Consider the following 25984-nt stretch of genomic DNA (forward strand, 5'->3'; position numbering starts at 1 on the left):
CCCTAGTGTTCCAGGGAACCCAGGTTGAGAAACACTGCTCTAGAAGCTTGTTACCATTTATGACATTGCAGCTTTCTTGATTGGACAGCAAACACATGGGAATAACACTACTTGCAGGATCCCTTTCAAGTCTTAGAAACAAGGAACTGCAGATGGTGGTTTACAAAAAAAGACACAAAGTGTTGGAGTAACAGCGGGTCAGGCACCATCTCTGGAGAACATAGATAGGTGACGTTTCAGGTTTGGGCCCTTCTTCAGTCTTGAGTCCGGAGTCTGAAGGAGGATCATGATCCGAAACGTCACCTGTCCATGTTCTCTAGAGATGCTGCCTGACCTGCTGAGTTACTCCAGTACTTTATGTCTTTTTAAAATATATAATCTTAATTTGATTATTGGTCCTTCATTGTTTGTACGTCTAAATCTTGGAACACCCTATCAAACAGTGGTGTGGGAGTACCTTCACTGGAAGAACTACAGTAGTTCAGTAGTTCAAGAATGTTCAGGATAATTTGGGATTTGCAATAAATGCCAGCCTTGCTGAAAATGTCCAGATCACTGAAAATGAATTGAAAATATTACTTGTTCCACCGACCTGCCATAAATGCAGCTAGTTTCAGGTGCATGCAACTTTTCTCATCACTTCAATCATCTGTGTTGTCTTAATATTTCAATATTTTATTTTCTTATTAGATAGATAGATAGATAGATAGATAGATAGATAGATAGATAGATAGCCTTTTATTGTCATTCAGACCGAAGTCTGAACGAAATTGCAGCAGTCATACATATAATACAATACAATAAAACAACAATAAACACATATTAACATCCACCACAGTGAGTCCACCCAGCATCTCCTCACTGTGATGGAGGCAAAAGTCTTAGGTCTGCAATTATTAAAACAAAATTACGAGATGTGCTGGCATTGGTGATATTCCCATGTGCCTGAGTATTTGTCTTAGTGGTGATAAATGCTGGCAGACTAGCTCTCTGTATACTGCCACTCCAACAGTACAATTTTCCCTCAATAGTGTCCTTCCTATTGTACATTTCTCCCTCACAACTGCCAATAGACAATAGGTGCAGGTGTAGGCCATTTGGCCCTTCGAGCCAGTCAATTTGATCATGGCTGATCATCCCAATCAATAACCCGTTCCTGCCTTCTCCCCATATCCCCTGACTCCGCTATTTTTAAGAGCCCTATCTAGCTCTCTCTTGAAAGCATCCAGAGAACCTTCCTCCACCGCCCTCTGAGGTAGAGAATTCCACAGACTCACCACTCTCTGTGAGAAAAAGTGTTTCCTCGTCTCCGTTCTAAATGGCTTACTCCTTATTCTTAAAACTGTGGCCCCTGGTTCTGGACTCCCCCAACATCGGGAAAATGCACTTCCTATAATTATCACTCCCTGCTTAATGCCCTTGTGACATGGACACTCAATATGTCAATGCAGTGTCAACCTGTATTATGTGTTTGGGACCTATGTGAAACTTGAACCCACAGTCTTCTGACTTAGTAGAGAGCAAAATGACTGAGAAAAAAAAAATTTAACAGATAAGGCGAAGATAACGATGTGAAGGTCCTTTGTGTGAAAAGAATGGAATGGATGTTTACAGCTAAACTTAGATTGAGAAAGTTCATTGAGTGCTGTCCCCACAGAATACTCCCTGAGAATTTCGCCCAATCAACTTACTTGGAAGAGATAACACTGTTCCCCACATATGCACACAGACTATTTGCATGATATCACATATTTCTAAGTGAATTAAAAAATATGTACTAACAGGAACACACAGAAAATATCTACTGTAAATCTTCATTTAACTAACCATCTGTAAAGTTTGTCATTTCCTGCCTAAACTGCCTATCTATGAATACCAAGCATCAGGGCTTGCAGTTTGTGAACAGAAGTGAAGATTTAAAGAATGAGTACATTCACAAAAGATACGACACTATAAGCTGGAGGAACTCAGCGGGACAGGCAGCATATCTGGAGAGAAGGAATGGGCGATGTTTTGGGTCGAGACCTTTCTTCGGACTGAAAGTCACGGGAAAGGGAAATTAGAGATATAGACAATGCTGTCGAGAGGTATAGAACAATGAATTAAAGATATGCAAAAAAGTAATGATGATAAAGGAAACAGACCATTGTTTGCTGTTTGTTGGGTAAAAACGAGAAGCCGGTGCGACTTGGGTGGAGGAGATGGAGAGAGAAGGAATGTCGGGGTTACTTGAAATTAGAGAAATCAATATTAATACCTGGACCACTCGGTTGTAAGCTGCACAAGTGAAATATGAGATGCTGCTCCTCCAATTTGCATTTAGCCGCACTCTAACAATGGAGGAGGCCTAGGACAGAAAGGTCAGTGTGGGAATGGGAAGGAGAATTAAAGTGTTTAGCAACAAGGAGATCAGGTATGTCCAGGTGGACTGAGCGAAGGTGTTCAGCAAAACGATCACCCAGTCTGTTTGGTCTCGCCGATGTATAAGAGTCCACATCGTGAACAATGGATACAGTAGATGAGGTTGGAGGAGGTGCAATTGAATCTCTGCCTAACCTGAAAGGACTGCCGGGGTCCCGGGACAAGAGTCGAGAGAGGAGGTATAGGGACAGTTGCAATACCTGTCTATCTTATTTAAACCAACACTTCCTTCATACACATCCAGTACATTCACAATATGTAGGAAGGAGCTGCAGATGCTGGTTTACACTGAAGATAGACACAAAATGCTGGAGTAACTCAACGGGACAGGCAGCATCTCTGGCGAGAAGGAATGGGTGATGTTTTGGGCCGAGACCCTTCTTCAGACTACATTCACAAAGTTAGGATGAGTTCCCTCTACATTTCAGATGAGTAAAGCACATCGGGTATTTACTCAGACACCTCACCCGATTGGGCTCAGTTGTTTTACAAGGTTCAGCTGCATAAAAGGGTGTGTGTGTGAACACACCAATCTCTATCCTGGAAAACAACTTTGGACCCCAAGCCAAATCTCCCCTGGAGACTTTCATGATCTATAGATAATGAAGGGGAATGCCCTAAAAAGTGGCCTTGCTATTTCTCCCTCTTTAATAGATTAGCCTGTGTGTTAGGTTATATGTGACAAACATTTTGGCAATGCAAATAATATTTTAATATCAATCCATAGATACAAAGTTCAACATTGTAGATTATGAAACCAATTTCAGAAATTCTAGTAATTTTTGGGTTAATGTCAAAAAAGACTTATGAAAACTACTAGAACTTTCTACCTAGAATTGGCCTCGTTTTCATGTGATGTCAGTCCTACACTATGTTGATACCTTATGCTCATTAGACAGTCAGGCTGGGCGTCAAATATTGTGCTGTACGTCATTCACATTCCTAGAACAAATAAAACTGATCACAAAAGTAAAATTATAAACAGAAAATGCTGGGGGAAAAAAGCATAGCATGCAAAACAGAATCAATGTTTCAAGTTGGATATTTTATCACAATGATGAAAACAAACATTCGATTTAAAGTACCAGTACTGAATTAGAATTTAAAAAAACATACAAAAGAGAAGGCCATTTAGCAAAGACACCCGTGTCAGATGAGTTCTTCAATTAGTGTCACCGATTCCCATTAGTCCTGCAATATTTTGCCTTTCATATATATTTTTAAATTTACTGATTAATCTCCCATCGGGCAATGGATTAAGATCGTAATAACAGCTGTATCAAATGCTTCTCCTTATCTCAACCTAGATTGTTTTTGATAATTATCTTAAATGTGTACTTTCATTACTATTAGAGGAAACAGTTTCCATTATTTATTCGAACATACCCATAGTAATTCCAAATACCCCTTTCAATTCTTCTTTTAATCATCTGTAAATGAATACAATTACAGATACTCTGGTTTCTCACATAAATATATCTTGGTTTTAGTCACCCAGCTGCAGTCATTAAGCCGGAAAGAGTGCAGAAAATAAAATTTGGGGGATGTATCCAAGACTTAAGGGATGAAGTAGTGGGGAGAGGTAGGCAGGCTAGGAATATATATATTTTGGAATGCAAGAGACAGAGGTATAATCTTATAGAGGAGTGTAAAATCATTAGGTGCATAGCTTTTTTCCCCCCAGGGTTGGGGAATCAAGAACTAGAGGACAAAGATTTAATAGGAATCTGAGTGGTAACTTTTTCACACTAAGGATGATACATATAGGAAACGAACTGTCAGAGAAAGTTGTTGAGGCAGATACAACCAGAACATGTAAGGGACATTTGAATAGATAAGAAAGGTTTACAGAGATATGGGGCAAACACTGGCAAATAGTATAGATGGGCACCTTGGTCGGCATTAGGCCAAAGAGCTTGTTTCTGTGCTCAATGGCTGCTTGAATCCAGTAAATCTTTTCTGTGTCCTTTCTACGATCTTAACTTTTTCTATACAGTGTGAGACCCAGAAATGGACAGAACGGTTATAAAATTGTACAGCAAGCTCTTCAGTCCACTGTGTCCATGCCACAGTTTTGGTATTGGATTATTATTGGCACATGTGCCGAGATTGAACGAAGAGCCTTGTTTCCATACTATCCAGTCAAATCATACTATATACGAGTACAATAAAGCCATACACAAGTACAACAGGTAGTGCAAATAGAGAATTACCAGAGTATACTGTTACAGCATTATAGTGTTACAGTAGTAAAGTGCAGATTAACAAAAAGTGCAAGGTTAATAGTGAGGAAGATTGGGACTACGCTCTATTATATGGGATGACCATACAGTAGTCTGATAACAGTGGGAAGAAGCTGTTCCTGAATCCGTTGGTACGTACTTTCAAGCTTTTGTATCTTCTGCCTGATGGGTGAGGAGAGAAGAGGGAATGATCAAGGTGAAAATGATCTTAGATTATGCTGGATGCTTTTTCCGAGCCAGCGTGAAGTGTAGATGGAGTCAAGGGGGGAAGATTGGTTTGTGTGATGGACTGGGCTGTATCCACAACTCTCTGCAATTTCTTGCGGTCTTCGGCAGAGTTGTTGCCAAACCAAGTTGTGATACATCCCAATGGGATGCTTTGCACAGTCTGAGGTTGTTGGTCGGTGTGGGCAAGTTGGGCCAAAGGGCCTGTTTCCACACTGTATGATTCTAAATGCTGTGTATCAGTTCCAACATGTCTTTTTCTCTCTCTACTGCCCTATTTTTTCCTCTATTTACACTCCTCCAGACTGCTCGGGTGTGGTTGGATTATATCCCCCTCTCTTAGACATCACTGACATCAATTGTGTCATCTGGGCAACCATGCTGAATGATAATATAGGTGATATATACACTATATAGGTGATATATACACTAACAATCTATATAGATTATCTATATAGATAATATAGGTGATATATATACACTAACAATGGTGATGCTTATTGTTAACATTAAGTCCCTACTACAAGTTTCTCGGTGTGAAAACCTTTCCTCTCAGATCACCTTTAAAACTCCTCTCTCTAACCTTAAACCTATGCTCTCTTGTAATTGAAACCTCTACTATGGAAAATTAACAACATTGAAAAGACACTTGGATAGGTACATGGACAGGAAAGGTTTAGAGAGATATGGATTAAATGCAGGCAATTGCGACTAGTTTAGATGGGGCATCTTGGTTGGCATGGACGAGTTGAGCCAAAATCCGGAGTCCATGCTGTACGACTATGACTCTAAAAAGGTTCTGCGCCTCTCATAATTTTACATGCCTCTATCAAGTCACCCCTCGGCTCCCTCTCTCCAAGGGAAAGCAAACCCAGCCCATTCAATCTCACCTTTTAACTAAAGTTCTCCAATCCAAGCAACATCCTGGTGAATCTCTTCTGCACCCTCTCCAGCACAATCACAACTTCAAACCTAACCCTAACTCCATCCCCTAATAGTAATCCACAATCCCAATTAATAAACTATCTTTAATCCTAATTCTAACCAGTATATTTACTCACCTGATCACCAAAATAGGTCAGACACATTTTCAAAGAATTTTAAAACCGATCAAATGTATAAATTGAATACCTTGGCACCCCTAACTATAACATTCCAATAGTGTTTTTTTTTAACTTCTAAAATTAGATGTAGACTGACCATTTGCAATGATGCTAAACACCATTAAGTGCAAGGTGTTATGCTCAATATATGTGTAAAGGTGTTGCAAACAGTATTTGCGTTGCTCACACATTGAATCTGGTCATGGAAAATTACAGTATTTCCAGAATGTTCTGGGTTTTTCTTTGAAGTCGCATGAGTCTTTGCATTGTCTGCGTAACACCAATCAGACAAAACAGAAGATGTTTTCATCGAACAAATTACAGGCACAGAGGATGGGCTTGGAAAAATACAACTAACTCTGCCCGGCTCTTTAAAGCAAGATTGTTTACCCTTGGTTGACACGTAACCTCCTTTGCAAACTGCAGTTTGCGATAGGGTTTGTTAGTTGCTTGGCTGGCAGAAAAAGGGAGAGGTCAGTGGCACTTTAAGTGGGTGATTTCAAGTCTCCGCCCTCGCATGGCAGTGCAGCCCGACTCTATATTAAGGAAGCCGCTAGGCGCGCTCAGCGGTGTTGGAGCTTCAACACGCAGACGTCGAATCGCCGATATATTATTCTCTTTTTCTCTCTCTCTCTCTCTCAAAGAAAGGACAAAGGCCGATCCACAATCCAACAAGCAACAGCATCCAGCAATCATCCACAACCAACCTGAGAGAACCGGTAACGTCGGGCTCCGAGGCGGGCGGGCGGGATGGAGGGTTTTCTTCAGCGGGGCTGATCATGAAAGGATCTCCAGGCCCTGGCTCTTTGTCAGGCGGACATCCCCTCCCCCCTCATCGTCGACGAACATGGTTCCCGATCGTGTCCATTGTCCGACGCTGCCGGTCCGGGCCGCCGAGTGTGTTCGCCTCGGCCGCGGGGGTTGGGGCGCGAGGGGCGGCCGTTGGGGTTTGGGCGCCGCGGGGCGGCAGTTGGGCGCGGGGCGGCCGTTGGGGTTTGGCCGCGCGGGGGGTTTGGGCGAGGGGCGGCCGTTGGGGTTGGGGCGCGAGGGGCGGCCGCGCGGGGGGGGGTTGGGCGGGAGGCTCGAGCTCTGGCCGTTCCTCGGCCGCCCGCCCGCACCAGGCGAACCGGAGCAGAATTAGGCCACTCGGCCCATCGAGTCTACTACGCCATTCAACCAATGCTAGCCAGTCTCCAGAAATCCTGCCTGATCCGCCGGTTGCTAAACACTTTAATTCTCCTTCCCCATTCCCACACAGACCTTTCCGTCATCGGTCTCCTCCATTGTCAGAGTGAGGCTAAACGCAAATTGGAGGAACAGCATCTCATTTGATTTCTCTCACCAGGTATCCCCTATCTCGATCCCTCACGTCGTTTTCACTTAACAAACAACTAACAATGGCCTGTTTCCTCATTCGTCGTTAATTTTCTGCATATCTTTCATTCATTGTTCTTTTATCTCGCTACATTATCGTCTATATCTCTCGTTTCCCTTATCCCTATCTAATCTGAAGAAGGATCTCGACCCAAAACGTCACCCATTCCTTCTCTCCAGTGATGCTGCCTATCCCGCTGAGTTACTCCAGCTTTTTGTGTCTACCTTTGGTTTAAACCAGCATCTGCAGTTCCTTCTCACACGATCCCTCTCAATCCCATTCTCCTGCCTTCTCTGCATAATCCCTGACACCTGTACTAATCAAGAATCTATCTATCTCTGCCTTGAAAATCATTGGCGGTCTCCACAACCTTTTGTGGCAACCAATTCCACAGATTCACCACCCTCTGACTAAATAAATTTCAAGGAAACATAATAACATTGAAAAGAGACTATCTGCTACATGGATAGGAAAGGGACTCAACATGGATAGGGAAGGAAGGGTCCTGACCCCAAAGGTCATCTGTCCCAATCTCCTCCACACATGCTGCCCAACATGCTGAGCTGTTCCAGTGCTTTGTATGCTTTTTTTGTTTTTTATACCTGCAGATACTGGTTTACGAGTCGGACAACGTGAAAAACAACCCCTTTGGCTCAACTTTCCCACACCGATCAACGTGTCCCATCTTCACTAATCCCACCTTCCTGCGTTTGGCCGATATCCTTTTAAACCTGTCCTATCCATGGCCCTGTCTAAATGTTTCTTAAACGTTGCAATAGTCCTTGCCTCAACTACCTGTATTGGCAGCTCGTTCCATACAACCCTATGTGTAAAATAAAGTTATCCCACGGGTTCCTATTATCTTACCCCCCCCCCCACCCCCCCACCCTCACCTTAAACAGTTTTACGGTTCTCTATTTCCCTCGTCACTTGCACAAATGCCGTTACCTGATCTATTCCTTTCATGATTTTGTACACAGTTGCTTGTGTCTCCATTCTCCAACTCTTTGTTAATTGCTCAGAGTTTCAATAAAAACGTCTTTTTTTCCTCGAGTGCTAGAATTGGAGCTTTCAAAACATCAAGGGACTAAAGGAATTAGCAAAGATGTATTCGCAGTAGAATGTTAACATACGGTTAAATTATTGCAGTAATTTCTATAAAGAGTTTTGCTTCTTCCACAAATGTTTGGTATTGGTCAGGACTATTTACCCATTAACTCGTGGATGGATATAGCACCATCAATTTAAAAACACTGCCACAGTTTGTACACCAAACAATCTATTAGCTTTGCTTTACAACAATTGGAGATCTGAAATGTTGTGAATGCTCCCAATGTTATTTTGTGAATACTCCCAATGTTTTGATCACTTAGTTCGGAATCTTATAATGATCTTTGACTGGGATGGTCTACAGTGGAAACAAAATTGACCCTCTGTAGTTTGCATGATCATCTTGCGTATGGCGTGCACAGCCTAAAGTTGTAGGATAACTTATTCTATTTGATCTTATTTGACTGACTTATTTGACCTAGTTGATAGCATTAGTCAAAACAGGACGGACCACGTGAAGGTTGGTAAGATGAGCACCATGTCAATTTCTTGGTTCTTTGGGTAACTACACATTTGAGCAAAGATTTTATGTGAGATATAACTAAAGAACTGGTAATTAATATATAAATCACTTGATTGGTTACTAGCCCACAGAAATCCAGAATAACGAAATGCAGAATAATAGAGGAAAAACTAGATGATCTCTTAAACTATTGTAGTGCATTTCCATAAATTACGTAAGGATCATTATTGGTGCCTTCTTTATAGCTTTACAATTTTGGCTTTTTATCACTTTTCTCCTTGCAGATCAGAAATACTTTTAAATACAAACCACAAGAAATAAGAAATGAACAACATTTTTAAGCATGGGATTGTTGTGGCAAAGGAGGTTGTGTAATTTATTTACTCTCTTCTGCCATTTATAGAGGGATCCTCTCAATCCTGGTCCTTGATGCATTCCTTGTAGCCATAGAAACTATATTTGGTAGTTGTCACATTCCCTTTGGAAAAAAAACAGGGGCTACTTCCACCATCCTTTCATGCAGCTTCTAGGATCAGCATGTTGGTAATCTGTGCCGAGCCAATATTCTAGAATGGGTTTCTCATTGCATAGTTATTAAATTAAATCTGGGGGGAAAAAAGACAAAATGCAGGAATAACTCAGTGTGTCAGGCAGCTTCTCTAGAGGACATGAATAGGTGAGGTTTTGGGTTGGTTGACCTGCTGAGCTTCTCCAGCACTTTGTTTATTTTATAAACCAACATCAGCAGTTCCTTGTGTCTAAAATTAAATCTGATTTTTAAAAAGTGCCTGGTGTGGAGACATACCTCCAGGAATGAAAGCAGAAAAAATGATCTATGGTCTGAACTGATCATGAGGAAAATGGCAGGTCTGGAAAACATTTTATTTATTTCTTTATTTCCAAATCTTGCAGGAAAACCCTAAGGCTTTTTTCCCCAGAGGGTAGGTTGATGACTTGCTCGCATCACTTCTAGCCAGTTGCTTCCTGTAGGAGTAATCTTTTAAGCTCTAAATCTGGAGCTTTTCATCAGCAATGGCTAATACCAGGGACTTGCATGCTCGCATGAACTTGGGGCTCGTTCATTTAATGTAAATCTGGGGGGTTTCTACTCTTCTGGACAGGACACCACTACCTGGATTCCTGTTTAGCATGAAAGTGATTGCTGTACTTTTTTAGAGATGTTTGTAATAATTATTTTTTTTAATGATCAGGTTCCAGCTTTAACTTTGAGTTGATAAAATGGTTGCTGTTAAATTCTTTTTCGTTATTTTGTTTTTGCCAAACCATCTTTGACTTGCAAATTCCTTTTAAAGGAACATTCCCAATTGAGGATGGCGGAGAAGTTTATCGTTGACAGCCCAGATGTGACTTACACCAAAGATTACATTGAGGCAGAGTATCCCTATCAGACCACGCAAGTCCATGAAGAGAATGGATCAATTAAGGTAAGGCATCTGTTTCTGACTGTAGTTGCTGGTCAAATGGATTGTCAACAAGGTGAGTATTGTGGTGCCATCTTAGACTATGTTTACACAAGATTCGATTAATAACAAGTTGCTGGAGTTAGACCAGATTCCCATCCTGAGCAGGACTCATTTCTGGAGGTTTTTTAGGGCTACATTCCATCGTGTACACAAGTCTAGCTGCAATAGATATGTATAAGATGTGGGTCTGAAGGAATCTGATAAAATAATAAATTATTGCGTCAGTTTTTTTTATTCAAAGATCATATTTCATACATTTCATTTTTGTAAAGATGTGCTCTTTTTTCTCTTTTGACTCATTCCTTGACCCAAAAGGAAACCACTTCAGCTCACTCAAGAGTTGGGGATTTATGTGTTGTATTTGCATTTGCCTTCCCATTCCAAGCACCCTAATGGGGTTGTTATTTTTTTTAACCTACCGGTCATATCTTGCTGGAAAAAAAACAATCTATTAATTCTAAGGTACACAAAAATGCTGGAGAAACTCAGCGGGTGCAGCAGCATCTATGGAGCGAAGGAAATAGGTGACGTTTCGGGCCGAAACCCTTCTTCAGACCTATTAATTCTAATGCTTTTGGTATTGGAATTGGTTTTGCTGGATAAACAAACAGCAACAATTGGAAGGAGTGGTGAGAGACTAAGGTAGGAGTGGCTAGTTGAAGATATTTTTCAAATTATTTTTGGAAAATAATGAAGCAATTTTCTTTTTGAAGAATGAATTTGGGTTACAAATGTATATAATTAGTCTTGTGATTGCAGCATTTTGGCTCTTCACATGGTTTCTTCACGACATACAAAGAGCATTTGATTCAATGAGTATATTCCCTCTCTGAATAATCCCATCCTTCCATCGATATCCTGCCAATTCATTCTAGCTCGTATTATTCTGCTTCATCAGCGATAATTTACCATAGCCAATTAACATGCCAAATATCACATCTTGGTATGGGATGAAACTGAAAATTCCATGTAATGGGAAGAGGTTTGCAAACTCCAAACATTCAGCAGCCAAAGTCAGGATCAAGCACCAGGTCACTTAAGCTGTGAGGCAGCAGCTCAACTGTGCGACTTTTTTTAGATCGGAGGGAAAGAAAATTCGTTGGAGTTTCTGTTGATTCTTTTTTTTTTAATTTCCTCCTTTTTCCCTGCCCCCAATTACTTGTACTGGATGCTGGATGAAAATGTTCTCTCGAATGAATATCCAGACTGCTTCTTACTGAGTTTTCGCATTAATAATGATCACTTGGACAAAACACTAAAAACCTATGGCACTTCTTGAACTACTTCCTGTCAAGATTAGGGCAAAGGCTGATACACGGTAGAAGGTGTTTGTGCATATTTAGCAAAATAATATTTATCTTGACTGTATATGTGTATATATACGGATGGAAAAGTTATCCATTGACTGGATAAGGGATGGGGTGCCATATGTTAAAACAGCAAACCCTTGTTATAATGGATTTCCAGTACAGTGGAGGGATCTGCCGACACCAGCCTCCCTCCCCTGTTGCCAGCAATAGCCTCTCTGTTGGCCATCACTTTGTCCACTTCGCCTCTTTGTTCCCTCTTCCATCTCCTCCTTTTCCTGTCGTTTTGTCCACTCTATTGCTTGCTCTTCCACTGCCGCCTCCTTCCCATGCCTTGTCCCCTCCCCGACAATGACTACAGGGGAGACTACGGGGGAGCAGACAAAGTGATGGGTGAGAGTGAAGGGAGCCCCACCGTGACAGTAGTGGCAGCCTGAAGAAAGCTAGTCCTGCTGGGGTTTACAACTTGAGCCTTGTTAAACGGGTGACGAAAGACTCGCTGGTGCAAACGAGAGGCGTTGGCGCCTAGTTTTAAGGTAAAATGATACAAAGTGCTTGAATAACTCAGCACGGACGGCAATAACGGATGCCCCCCCACCCCCATGGCCCGTTATAACAAGGGTTTACTTTACAATATTTTGTTTCGAACTGGATACCAATTTGAAAATGACATCTTAAAACTAAAACAATACTAAGAATGTGATGTGCCTATTGTCTGTTTGTTTTTATGACTGACAATGCTGATACTAGTTTGAGGATCAGATACACTTTTCTTTTTCAGTGTGATCCTGGTGATCTCAAGTGGAAGAAATAATGGAAAACCAGTGTGTTGCTGGGTGAAGGTGTTAAACCTTCCTCTGTTGGAGATTTGAATTTACAGCATGCTGTTTTGGAGCAGAATTCTCCAAGCAAAGGATGAGACCATTTGGCCCATTGAGCCTATGTTGGATCTTTGAAAGTTACCCAACTTCCCAGCTGTTTCCTTACAGCCTTGGTTCATCAATGCATGTTGTTTACAGGTTGCTTACCTCGGGAGAAAATTTGACATCAAAGAGTAGAAATGAATTTCTAATTATTTGAAGTACTAATTGCTGTGATGATCCGGACCATTACAATTTGGGTCCTTTCCCACTTCACTTTCACAGCAGTGTACCCTAACCTTCATTTATATACCCGTGGCCCACAATTTACAGCCTTCTTTATCCATGAAGACTAGCTAGCTATAAGATTAACTATCACTTGTCGATCATAGTGTTTTAGAAGTTCTCCTTCCCATTCTGCAATCCACCCAGATGGAAGCTACCTCGCCATTAACCAGTCTGTACATTTTCAAAACTTGATCTTTAGTCTTGCAGCAAATCAACAATATAATGCCTGGTTAGTTCAATAATTAAACTATAATGAAAATTCAAGTCCTCTATGTTAAAAATGTGTTTAAATATCTTTAACTGATCCTTTAGAGTGTACCAAGGATGTTTTGGTTTATTTTGTTTGTACAACACAGGAATAACATTCATGAAATTGCTGGTTACTTCAGAACAGCTTGTTTACTGAATGTACAGATCATAGAGGTTCTCTCATTCACAGTAAGCATGTCATTAATTGCTTTGGAATGACCTCTTGGATGTATTTTGGTTTTGATGATTATCACTTGCTTGTTTGATGCAGAACACTAAAATATAGTGCATCAATGGGCATATGTGTAATACTTCAGATCTACTGAAGTTATGTATAGTCATAGAGTGATACAGTGTGGAAACAGGCCCTTCGGCCCAACTCGCCGGCCAACAATGTCCCAGCTACACCAGTCCCACTTGCCTGGTCCATATCCCTCCAAACCTGTCCTATCCATATACCTGTCTAACTGTTTCTTAAACAATGGGATAATCCCAGCCTCAACTACCTCCTCTAGCAGCTTGTTCCATGCACCCCACCACCCTTTGAGTGAAAAAGTTACCTCCTAAATTCTTATTAAATCTTTTCCCCTTCACCTTGAACCTATGTCCTCTGGTCCACTATTCCCATACTCTGGGCATAAGACTCTGTGCATCTACCCAATCTATTCCTCTCATGATTTTGTATATCTCTATAAGATCTCCCCTCATCCTCCTGCGCTCCATGGAATAGAGACTCTGCCTACTCAACCTCTCCCTATAGCTCACACCCTCTAGTCCTGGCAACATCTTTGAAAATCTTTTCTGAACCCTTTCAAGCTTGACAATACCTTTCCTATAACATGGTGCCCAGAACAGAACACAATATTCTAAATGCGGTCTCACCAATCAATGTCTTGTATAACTGCAACATGAACTCCCAACTTCTATATACAATACTCTGACTGATGAAGGTCAAAGTTCCGAAAGCTTTTTTGACCACCTTATCTACCTGTGACTCGACCTTCAAGGAACCATGTACCTGTACTAGATCCCTCTGCTCTACAACAGTACCCATCCTTGAGTCTCGCCTGCTGCCGCAGAATCTCCTATCCGCACCTCTGACGATGGAGTCTCCCACCACTATGGCTCTGCCTGACGTTACTCTTCGTTACTGTTGAGCCTCAGCTGGGTTGGAATCACAGCCCTGGCTACCACTCAATCGTGTCGTGTCATCCTCTCCCAAGAGGGCGTTCCTGTTTTCAGTAGGTACAGCCACCGGGCCTCCAGCACTCCACGTTTACTCCTCTTTCTCACAGTCACCCACTTTTGCTCTTCCTGTATCCTTGGTGTGATAACTTCACTGTAGGTCTTGTCCAGGAAACTTTCATTTTCCCGGATGGCCCTGAGGTCATCCAATTGCTGCTCCAGTTCCCCAACATGTTTATTCAGGAGCTGCACCTGGACACAATTTCAGCAGGTGTAGTTTCCAGACGCACCAACAGTGCCTCCTGACTTCCCACATCCTGCAGGAAACACACTACCAACTTGCCTGCCATTTCTTCAGTGGACAAGAAAATCACAAATTTCGAATCGAGTGCCTCGGCCTCCTCGCCGAAGACTCTTGTGCGAAGGACTCACATTTTACTCACCAAGGCACTTCACCTCAACAAGGCCGCTCCACTACAGCTGCATTTCTTTATCTGTTACCTAATCAACTACTTGAGGGTTAATTTGTAATTTCTCGAACCTGGGCCTTTGGTGCTATTTTTAAATCTTTCCCTCTGACTCGCCTACTGCTCTCGGTTAGCTGGCTGCTGCTTCTCTCCGACCTTCACGATAAATTGCTTTCCTCCGAGAAGCTAATTCCTTCCAACTTGAAGAGATAAAGCAATGATATCTATCTAATTCAGCTCTCAGGTGGATTAAAATGTTCCCGTGGCGCTGTTTTGAAGAAGAGCAGGGAAATTTATCCTGGTATCCAGGTCAATATTTATCCCTCAACAATTGCCTTTTTGTAAAAATGTATCTGGTCATTATTGTTTGTGTTGGGCACTTGTTGTGTTAACTATATTACATTGACAGATACATTTAAAGAACTTCATTAGTTATAATGCGCTGTGGGATGTACTGAGATCATGAAAGATGCCATACAAGAGTAAATCTTTTGTTTATTCCTAGACATAAATTTAAATGAAATTAATTCCCATTATATTGTAAAATCTTGTAAAACCATAATGTGGCTACCTTTATATTCGTTAAAAGATGAACACTGCTTCTTCTGTACAAGGTTTCAATTAGATATAAGCCATTCTTTCAGTAATCTGAATTTTGGACCCATTCAAAACAGAAAATGCCCAGCCGTGAACAGTCATTTGAGGAGCACCTTGGATGTTTTTACACCAGGTTTCTTCTGCATAATGGTCTGCCAACCAAATATGGTTGTTCTATTTTCCTGTTATAGTTGGCTGCTTCTGACTTATTAAGCACCTGTCGTGTTGTGGTTAATGCTGCTTGTGACATTTCTAGGTAGCAGTTCGATCCCGAACATTAAGGTGACAGGATCATAAATCGTGTCTGACTATGTTTTGGTAGCGATGGGTGAGATTTTTTGCAATATTTCTAGTTTTAAGCATTATTAGGAGGGAGCCTTCAATAAGAACATTTCAATAATCATCTGTTGAATGCACATTATTAGAGATGTATTATGCGATTCTGTTGGCGTCAAATGTGGGTAATGTTGGTTGGGCTTGATAAGGACGCAATTTGATCAGATAGTTTTTTTGTGGGTTTCACTGATGTGAATGTATGTAATTTTACTTGGGATTGTTAGATTCTTCTCTTCCTCCCTCTTCAAGTGTGCAAATTATAATTATTTTCACATAATTGTGAGATGTTATTTTATGGCTCCTTTTTTATCCTTTCGATCTACTTTATAGTAACATTACTTGGTTTCATAAAAGGCTCTTTACTGTGTAACCTTGGCCTGGGCTTCCCTCTTACCTCGTTCCGCTTGAATACAATACTACCTGGGATTTCTTGATGCCATCTTAGTGTTGTATGTATCTTCATCTAAGGCCATATTTTTATTCTTGCTTATCAAGGCAGGTAATGGGGAAAGCGTTCACCTAGCTGCTACATCAACTTCGTGCCTTATAGAGTTGATCATATCTCCAGCAGGGGTAAATGCTAACTGAGAACTCCATTATCAAGGCCTGACAAGCCTCTAATACTCCCCTTGAGGGAAATTGTGATTTTAGACTTTGTTTTAAAAAAAAAAAAAAATGTGTTTGTGTTGGGCTCTAATTAGGTGAAGCCATGTTCAACCAAATTCACCTTCCGCACGGAGAGAAAGGTGCCGAAACTCGGTGTAATGCTAGTTGGATGGGGTGGCAATAATGGAACCACAGTTACTGCAGCAGTTCTGGCCAACCAGTTGGGACTTCACTGGATGACCAAAACAGGAAAGAAGGTTAGTATCGCAACACTTGACCTTGCTGAATTGCTCTTCCAGGACTTCAAATCAAATTTAAAAGGATAGGAACATTTGAGAGACATCTTTTGTGTCTTCATGTTTCAAACAAGCTGTATGTAGCAATGTTACAAAATTTTGAGATTTTAAAAATCAAATCTGCAATTTATCCCATCACATAAAGCATAAAAAGAAGTTTAATTTGACACGTAATTCACTTTCATATCTCAAGTATTCAAAAAGTTACGGCCATTTTCATACTCGGAAATTAGCATCTTGTTCCCTATTGATTTTCTAAAATATAACAAAAAAGCTGTGATCGTGGACAGTCAAAAGCCCATAACTTTCTTAAAAATTAAGAGAACTGAATGAAATTTTCAGCTATCATAGATTGAAGCATTCTGAAACAAATATAAATCAATCTTACTTGGATGACCTGAAATTAAAGCATATAATTAGTTAGTTACCCAATTGGAGCTAATTTCAAACTTCAATTACTAGATCTAAACATCTATCTATTTCTTAATAAATGATTAACATTTTTAAATAGCCTAAGTGTCCAAATAATATTCACAAATTCACAATAAAACATGATTTTTAAATCTCATTTACATTAATTTATAGGCCAAATGGAAAGAATTTAGTGTTCAATTGCTGTAAATTAAAGTCAATTTAAATCGGCTTTCTAGTGGGATCCTGTGAACGCGCTGGTTTAGAACATTCACATTGCGCTAGATTTGTGCCCCCAAATGCCCAGAAAAATACTGCAGGATATAATGGGGCCAAAATGAGCTACTCGCAACTTTAAACTTTGTATAAAGGGATCTTAAGAAGCCCTTTTTAATGTAAAAATAAACAGCCTACCTTCTGTTGTCTGCTGTATGAGACCCTGCCGGTTGCCGGTGGTCGCAGGTTTAGAGGTTCATTTTTAAACTACTACAACAATTATATAAAGCCTTTAAAACTAATAATAGCTAAAGCGACGGAATATTCCAGAGATTTTCCGTTAATAATTAACTAGGCTGAACATCTTCGATTGGAACAGCCTAGTGAAAATCGCGTTTTAAACCCGCCCCCCTCTAAACGGCGACAAAATTGCGCACACCCGCAGCGACAGATTTTCAGCGACGCTTCAGGTAGGCTTTGCAACATACCTACTGTATGTCCTGAAAAGCTAATCATGCAGATTAGTTTTCTTGAGTACATTCTGAACCTTTTCCCATATTGCCATGTGAAACGGCCATTGTAAACATAACCAATTCTCAATCCTTTGTTCACAGTTTCAGATGGATCTGCTAAAACATGATAGTGGTATTCCTAAGGAACCTCATTCTAGAAAATCATGTTATAAAAACATGTCAAATGTTTGGGGGGAAAAGTGAAATTGGACAAGAGTAGACACAAAATGCTGGAGTAACTCAGCGGGTCAGGCAGCATCCCTGGAGAGAAGGAATGGGTGACGATTCGAGATTCTGAAGAAGGGTCTCAACCCGAAACGTCACCCATTACTTCTCTCCAGAGATGCTGCCTGTCCAACTGAGTTACTCCAGCATTTCGTGTCTACCTTCGATTTAAACCAGCTTCTGCAGTTCTTTCTTACACATTTTGGACAAGAAAGTATCAGACTCCAATAACAATATTTTTTTTTTCCCTCAAGATTTATTTCAAGTTCTTTTTAATAGCCTTGTTTTATTTTTGTTAATGCAAGCTAAAATATTGTACGTTGCTTTGTTTAACAATATTATTGTACTGAGCCTATTTCCTCCACAATCCTATACCACATCAATTCTTTGTTTAGGACTATTAGTGTGAAATACCATGTTTCCTTTGGAGCATTGATTTCATTGTGAGATATGGATAAGGGACAATTTCTTTTTTTTTTTTTTTTTTGCTACGTGGCCCTTCCTCCCTCACAGGAAGTTTGTACGTAGCTGTATTGTATGCAAATTCTATTATTAGTTCATAGTACGCATCTCAGTATACTAAGCCTGAGTTATCTTGCGTTAAAGAGATATGTTTATGAAAATATATTACTTTGAGCTTGATGTTTTAATTCCAATTTTATCTTTTGTCTCTGCACCCTTTTTTCAATATATCTCGTGCTCCCCAATAACAACAACAAACAGGTTGCAAACTACTATGGATCCTTGTTTCAATCCTCAACGGTATGTCTTGGTGTTGGTTCTGCTGGTGACATGTACATTCCTTTCAAGGACCTGCTGCCCACCGTGAATCCAAATGACATTGTTTTTGACGGTATGTATCATGCTACCACCTTGTGGTAACAATTGTATGATTTGCTGTATGAGAGTCTTGGTGTGCTCATAAGTGATAGAAGCAGAGTTAGACCATTCGGCTCATCATGTCTACTCCGCCATTCAATCATGGCTGATCTATCTCTCCCTCCAAACAAATTCTCCTGCCTTCTCCCCATAACCTCTGACATCTGTACTAATCAAGAATCTATGTATGACTATGATAGATCTATGTCTGCCTTGACTTTATCCACTGACTTGGCCTCACAGTGTTCTGTGGCAAAGAATTCCACAGGTAGACAAAAATGCTGGAGAAACTCAGCGGGTGCGGCAGAATCTATGGAGCGAAGGAAATGGGCCACTTTTTGGGCCGAAACCCTTCTTCAGAATTCCACAGATTGACCAGTGATGTATTAGAATGGTCATTTTTGCCCTGCAGTACATAAGTGTGAGCATTGGGCTGACTCAGGACTTGGATATAGATTTGATCTTGATTGGGCGGCCACAGTGATTCAGCGGTAGAGTTGTTGCCTTACAGTGCTTGCAGCGCCGGAGACCTGTGTTCGATCTCGACTACGGGTGCTGTCTGTACGGAGTTTTACGTTCTCCCTGTGATCGTGTGGGTTTTCTCCGAGGTCTACGGTTTCCCCCCACACTCCAAAGACATACTGTCATGTAGGTAAATTGGCTTGGTATAAAGTGTATATTTTTCTAGTGTTAATGTGCAGGGATCGCTGGTCGGAGCACCGAAGGGCCTGTTTCTGCCATGTATCTCTAAACTAAGATTACAACAAACAGTGTTGTGGACTGAACCCTTCAGGCTCTGTGATCCCTACATCTGAGTGTATAGATTTTTTTTTAAAGTTTTAAAGAATGCTGTCTTTCAGTGTCCTGAGCAGCATTTGTCCCAACACCATATCAAGCAGGTGAACTAGAATTGTTATATGTGTGAATCAACTGAATCAGTTTATGTAAGTGCGATGCACCAGGTTTATTTGCTCTGAAGAGATTGGTGGTCTGGAGATGTGAAAGATGCTTTATGGGTGCAAATGGTACAATGTTTGAAATGTTATTTTCCAGGCTGGGATATTTCCTCTCTAGATCTGTGTGATGCAATGGAGAGAGCTCAAGTCCTGGACTGGCAACTGCAAGAACAGCTGAAGCCTTACATGAAGAAGTTCCAGCCTCGACCTTCTATTTACTTTCCAGAATTCATTGCTGCTAATCAGGGTTCCCGGGCTGATAATGTGTTCCATGGTTCCAAAAAGGAGCAGGTACAGAAATATTTGCAGCTGATTAAGATACAAGATACATTTATTTGTCACATGTGCCAGTTGGCACAGTGAAATGTAATCACCATACAGCCATACAATAAAAATAAATAACGCAACACACGATAGAGTTCAACATAAATCCCCACACAGCAGAATACAGCACCAAAGTACAATCATCTTCCCCCAAAATAATGGTCGGGGCTCTCCCGAATTGCCGCTAACACCCGCTCGCTGGGGGTGATGTAAGTCCGACGTGGACTGGGGGACATCCAATGACGGTACCAGAGTCCGCGGCTCCCAAAGTCAGAGATGCAACGCTGGTGGCCCTCGGCAAAGGGCCCCAGGACTCCCCGATGACGGTCAGCGCCGCCCGCGTTGGAAGCTCTCCCAAACCGCAGCTCCACGAGACATTATGAGACATGACGACTGTTGCTGGGATGGTAGAGGAAATTAAATGTAGAATTATGATTCTTAGTTATTGGTTGTTTTTTTTTTTTTTTGTTTGGCCGTACAATGCCTCAATAGAATTGTAATTTCTTTCCACAGCTAGATCAAATTAGAAAAGATAGTTATTGGTTGTTTTTTTTTTTTTTTTTGTTTGGCCGTACAATGCCTCAATAGAATTGTAATTTCTTTCCACAGCTAGATCAAATTAGAAAAGATATCAGGGACTTCAAGACAAAGAGTGGTGTTAACAAAGTAATTGTTCTGTGGACAGCAAATACTGAGTGCTTCTGTGATGTCAGTCGTGGAGTCAATGACACTGCAGGAAATCTCATGAAGACAATTGAGGTAAACACGTAAAAACTAGAATAACAATAGACTTTCAAAACTAGATAACTGAATAGATTTAAACTTTCAAAACAAGAATGAATATATTTGGCATGTTTTCCAGCAAATATAATTTTTTTTTTGTTCACGATTTAGTCGTACAAAAACGTGTTGGGAATGCTCAGTAAGACGAGTATAAATCTGTAGAAAGAGAAACCAGGGTTAATATTTTAAGTTGAAGATTTTGTTAGAATAGATTCCTTGCCATGTGGCTGTAAGCCGAGTGTGTCTGAATGTATGCAGTGCTAATTGTAATTTTGTCATTTCCTCTTTCTTTACAGTGTGGAGGTGATATATCTCCATCATCTATGTTTGCTGTGGCCAGCATTTTGGAAGGCTGTGCCTACATCAATGGATCTCCACAGAACACTTTTGTGCCTGGAGTCATTGATCTTGCTGTCAAACACAAAGTGTTTATTGCAGGGGATGACTTCAAATCTGGCCAGACGAAAATCAAATCTGTCCTGGTGGACTTTCTTGTCAGTGCTGGGCTAAAGGTGAGAAGCTCTTTAGTGTTCCAGCTTCCTGATAAGTGCTCCATAGTCTCTTGATTCCTACAATATTGCAAGAATATATATTATTTTTTATAACAAGGAACTGCACATGCAGAATAGATCGGGTAGAGTCTCTTGCCCAGAGTAGGGGAATCGAGTATCAGAGGACATAGGTTTAAGGTGAGGTGGGGAAAGATTTAGTAGGAACCTGAGGGGTACACAAAGGGTGGTAGTTGTATGGAACAAGCTGCCGGACAGAGTAGGTAGTTGAGGCAGGGACTATTGCAACATTTACAAAATATTTAGTTGGGATAGGTTTAGAGTGATATGGACTAAATGCAGGCAGGTGGGACTAATGTAGATGGGTCATATTAGTTGGTGTGGGCAAGTTAGGCCTAAGGGCCTGTTTCCATGCTGTATGACTCTATGAATCACTAAGCTGGTTTACACCAAAGATAGATACATAATGCTGGAATAACTCGGCAGGTCAGGCAGCATCCCCGGAGAACATCCCACAGCCTGACAGTTCCTCCAGCATATTGTATCTAAATTTATATTCTTGCAATATTGTATCTTTGTTTCATTTGTACCTAGTTATCAGCTCTTAACGTTCTAAAAGTTTCAAGTTAGAACTGAACGTGCTTTTTTGTGAACAATTGGCAATATGGCTTTTTTGTTTCTGTTCACTGCTTCTGCTGTGTACTGGTGAACTGATGTTATCAGTGACAACAGCGTTATCAGTGACAACAGCGTATGTTTTTGGTTGTGACGAATGGACAGTGATATGATCAGGAGTCAAAAGCAACATCACTTCTAAAACAAAAGAAGAGGCCCCGGGGGAAATAAATTGGCCTATTTGATGACTAATAATGGAGCTATAATTTGTTCTGGAATTCTGCCTGAGAAACAGAAACACATGGTTCTAAGCCGTGCTGTGTAATTGTATACTGTGTTTCTACGTTTAGAAAGATTTGAAAGCTATCCATGGCTGTCTTTATTTGTGGATCACCATATGAGGAATTTGGGCAGTCCATTGTGGAACTTTTAGCAACCTTCCTGTGTTCTGACAAAATTGGTTTCAACAATTGATTAGTACAGTACGAAGATTTATTTTCTGTGCAGACTAATATTGAACATAAAAGCAGACCAGTGACTGGAAATATCAATGCTTTTTCCCCACAGACTGTCTCAATTGTCAGTTATAATCATTTGGGCAACAACGATGGAAAAAATCTTTCTGCTCCAGCGCAGTTTAGATCAAAGGAGATCTCAAAGAGCAATGTTGTAGATGACATGGTTCAATCCAATCCTATCCTATATAAACCAAATGAGAAGCCGGACCATTGTGTAAGTACCAGAAGAGCCTCTTGTTTTTTTTCTCTCATTCGTGTTATTTTTGATGCAAGTCGAGCAGTTTACCTGCTGCTGCAGAACTTAAGGAATGGAGGGCGGAATTATGGTGCAGCTGGAAGAGTTGATGCTCCAGCGATCTTGGTGGAAACTTGGAAGTGCCGTATTATTGGTCTCTCTGAGACTACATAAGTTTCAATGGTTTCTTTGTGTATCAAGGTACAGTGAAATGCTACTTTTGCATACAGCTTAGCAAGACTATCACAATCTCCCTGTTAGTACAGAATGTACAGAACAGCCCACTGAGTTAACATTTTGCAGTCTTCCCCAGATTATAACGTTTCCTGCCACATTCAAATGTTATGCAAGTTGCTGCCATTGTAAATTGCCCTCTGTCCATATATGGGCAAGACTGTTGATGGGAATGTGGAGAGAATGGGTTAGAGGGAAAGATTTAGTGGGGAAATGAGGTTTCTCTGAGTTGGTAGGGTTGATTGGAAATTTCAATCTAGTCTCTAATAAAGCTGCAGGAGGGCAACTCCAGGTTTAACACATTGAGCTTGGCAGCTCTCTAACTTTTTTTTCCTTCCCAGCCTGGTGAAAAGATGTTTATGGGATTGATTTTAACTTGAAACTTGTGTAGACTAATTTTCCATTGGCACATCAATATTGAAATGTCTATACCTGGAATGATTTAACAGACTTCCAAGCTTGCTTGGGAACTTGAAACGAGCTGTAACTAATTGTCCTTTATTTTAATTTGTCTATCTGTGCCTCTTAGGTTGTAATTAAATATGTCCCATATGTTGGAGATAGCAAGCGTGCAATGGACGAGTATACATCTGAGATTATGATGGGTGGCACGAACACCATTGTCCTCCATAACACCTGTGAGGTTTGTCAAGTGGGGAATATTTGGGGTTTTGCGATGGGGGAAGAACAGATTTGTCTGGTAGGAAAGAAAAATGAAATCTCCACTCCAAATTTCCTTAAATGTCTTTTTTTCCACAGTGTCTATTCCTTCTGTCAGTTAACCTTTTTAAATCTACTGGAGGCTCTTTACACTCTCCAGACATACACACCACAACCTAGCTTTGTATCATTAGTGTATTTGTATTGACAGATCCCTACCCCAGGTTACAAATGCCTGACTTGTGGACAACCTGTACATATGAATGAACATTTGGTGGATCAGCAATTGGAATTTGCTGGCTGCTGTAGGCATCTGCCACTGTGTGGGAACTTGTTTTGCAGCAGTATCATTGCAACTTGCAGAGAAATCTGAGTTAAATAACCTGGTTTAACTACTCCTTGTTCTTGGCTTGGGTTTATTTGTATTTATTTGACTATATTGTTAGACAGCTACATTTCCAACTCAAACTGCTTGGGTTCGGAACAGTTCCTATTTGCAAATGGAACCCTTGTGAAAGCTGTGGAGGACCTGTATTGCATCATGCCATTGATATACATGTGTGAAGAGATGCAGTCCATGCACCAATCCCTGCAGCGTCCTTCCGATCCCATCCTCTGTACCTAATGATCCTTGGTCCTACTATTTTGTGCCTAACATATTGCCATGAGCATGTCACTAAATCTGTTTAATTATCTTATTATGTGGTGCCTTTATCCTAGGGCTACTGAAAGACTAAATACTGTAAATTTGCCCCTATCAAGTTAAAACCTTATCTTGCATCCAGAAGGTTTGTCAAAAAACTGATTTCCCTTTTGTAAATCGCATGTTGAGTCCACCCTGTTGTTATTTTCCCAGTGGCCTGTTGCCACTTACTAGATTCCAGCATTTTCCATGTTTTGAATGTCAGTCTGACTGTTCTGTAATTCCCCATTTTCTCTCTTCATTCTTAATGCCTGCTGTCTTCTATAGAATACTAGAAGAAGTTAGTCAGTGCAACCACTCAGTCAGTGTATTACCACAAAGGTCATCAGCCCTGGTGAATTCTTGCTTTTCAATCCCTTTTATTTTAATTTTAAACCAATGCTAATTTCTTTATCATCCTCATGTACTCAACATTAGAGTACAGTTTTTATTTGAAACTAGCTATTTATGCATTTGTCATGACCTTTCACTAATTTGGAGACCCATCTTGTGACTAAACATTTGATGTTCACAGAAGTTATTGAATATATTATAAAATGGTCCTAATTTTGTCTTCAAACCTTTTTTTGATTAGGATTCTCTGCTCGCCAGTCCACTTATTCTGGATCTGGTAGTCCTGACTGAGCTCTGCCAAAGAATAACATTCCGAACTGAATCGGACACTGAATTCCAAACATTCCACAGTGTTCTCTCGATTCTCAGCTACCTCTGCAAGGCCCCATTGGTGCCAGGTGGAACTCCAGTTGTTAACTCTCTTTTCAAGCAAAGGATGTGCATCGAAAATATATTGCGGTAAGTGCTCAGAATAAACTTAATTTTTACCGCAATGAAGCCTTTCACCTTTGGAAGATTTGACAATAAAGGTAGATGAAAGGGGGGCATCATGTGGATCGAGGAATGGGGAAGCAAGGCAGACCAGATTAGATTGGATAGCTTGTTTGGGAGGAAGAATACGAGTACGAATTACTGATTGTTGGGGGTGGGGTTGAGTTGGTAAGGGTTTGTAATTGATCAGTAATGTGGATTTTTTTTATTTTAGTGCCTGTCTAGCTCTTCCTCCTCAGAACCACATGCTCCTGGAACATAAGATGCAAAGGAGTTTCATGAGTACACGGATAACTGATCACTCGGCAGCTCAGCCTGTACCTCACAAAACTGCAAAACTTGACAATATCCTCAACAAGAACCATGTCATAAATGGCTATACAAATGGTTATGAGAAATAACTTTATAGATGGTATTGAATTGCTGTCAGGTTACTCGTGATGTGTTAGGCCTCTGTATTTTGAATTCAACTATTGCATCTGTATCTGATTGCTATTTTAACACTTGAAGATAAATTCTGTTACACTTGGCAGCATATGCCCTCATTGACTATACATATGATGTACTGCTTCTGCAGATTGTTAATTTTAAATGTATTCGGCCTATTTGTCGCTAGTTGTTGTTTTACACTCTAAAGATGTAATCGGATGTTTGGGATTCTAAAATAAATTCCTTCATCTTGGAGTATTTACTATGGATTTTTTTTAACCTAGTGTGTCTGAATAATATAGAGAGATTTGCTGCTATAAGAAGATAGTAAATCT

At 40.6% G+C, this 25984-nt stretch overlaps 1 protein-coding gene and 1 long non-coding RNA gene across 6 annotated transcripts; both read left to right on the forward strand.

Annotated features, from left to right (window-relative positions):
- Window positions 1-6532: 6532 nt before the first annotated feature.
- On the forward strand, window positions 6533-25907 carry LOC129711047 (inositol-3-phosphate synthase 1-B-like). Of its 5 annotated transcripts, XM_055658402.1 has the most exons (12): window positions 6552-6711; window positions 7251-7337; window positions 10254-10385; window positions 16415-16576; window positions 18703-18832; window positions 19912-20105; window positions 20748-20897; window positions 21218-21433; window positions 22613-22777; window positions 23562-23675; window positions 24970-25187; window positions 25435-25907. In XM_055658402.1, the coding sequence occupies exons 3-12, from the start codon at window positions 10272-10274 to the stop codon at window positions 25619-25621; spliced, it is 1650 nt and encodes a 549-aa protein (XP_055514377.1). In that variant the 5' UTR covers window positions 6552-6711; window positions 7251-7337; window positions 10254-10271; the 3' UTR covers window positions 25622-25907. The 5 variants fall into 5 exon arrangements, with proteins under 5 accessions (XP_055514372.1, XP_055514377.1, XP_055514374.1 ...); XM_055658397.1 differs by lacking the exon at window positions 7251-7337 and having other exon boundaries at window positions 6533-6711; XM_055658399.1 differs by lacking the exons at window positions 6552-6711; window positions 7251-7337 and adding an exon at window positions 9784-9807.
- On the forward strand, window positions 10392-13255 carry LOC129711048 (uncharacterized). Its single transcript, XR_008725771.1, has 2 exons — window positions 10392-11066; window positions 12513-13255. It is a non-coding gene; the product is annotated as an uncharacterized LOC129711048 (long non-coding RNA).
- Window positions 25908-25984: the final 77 nt, after the last annotated feature.

This window comes from Leucoraja erinacea, chromosome 29, assembly GCF_028641065.1.
Source record: "Leucoraja erinacea ecotype New England chromosome 29, Leri_hhj_1, whole genome shotgun sequence".
NCBI classification, from domain to species: domain Eukaryota; kingdom Metazoa; phylum Chordata; class Chondrichthyes; order Rajiformes; family Rajidae; genus Leucoraja; species Leucoraja erinaceus.

Excerpts from the sequence above, each read along its gene's own strand:
- LOC129711047 (XM_055658397.1), top strand. The coding sequence starts at position 10,272 with ATGGCGGAGAAGTTTATCGTTGACAGCCCAGATGTGACTTACACCAAA. Across the intron at positions 20,106-20,747 it reads ATGGTTCCAAAAAGGAGCAG|CTAGATCAAATTAGAAAAGA; the intron begins GTACAGAAATAT and ends TTCTTTCCACAG. Across the intron at positions 25,188-25,434 it reads TGCATCGAAAATATATTGCG|TGCCTGTCTAGCTCTTCCTC; the intron begins GTAAGTGCTCAG and ends TTTTTATTTTAG.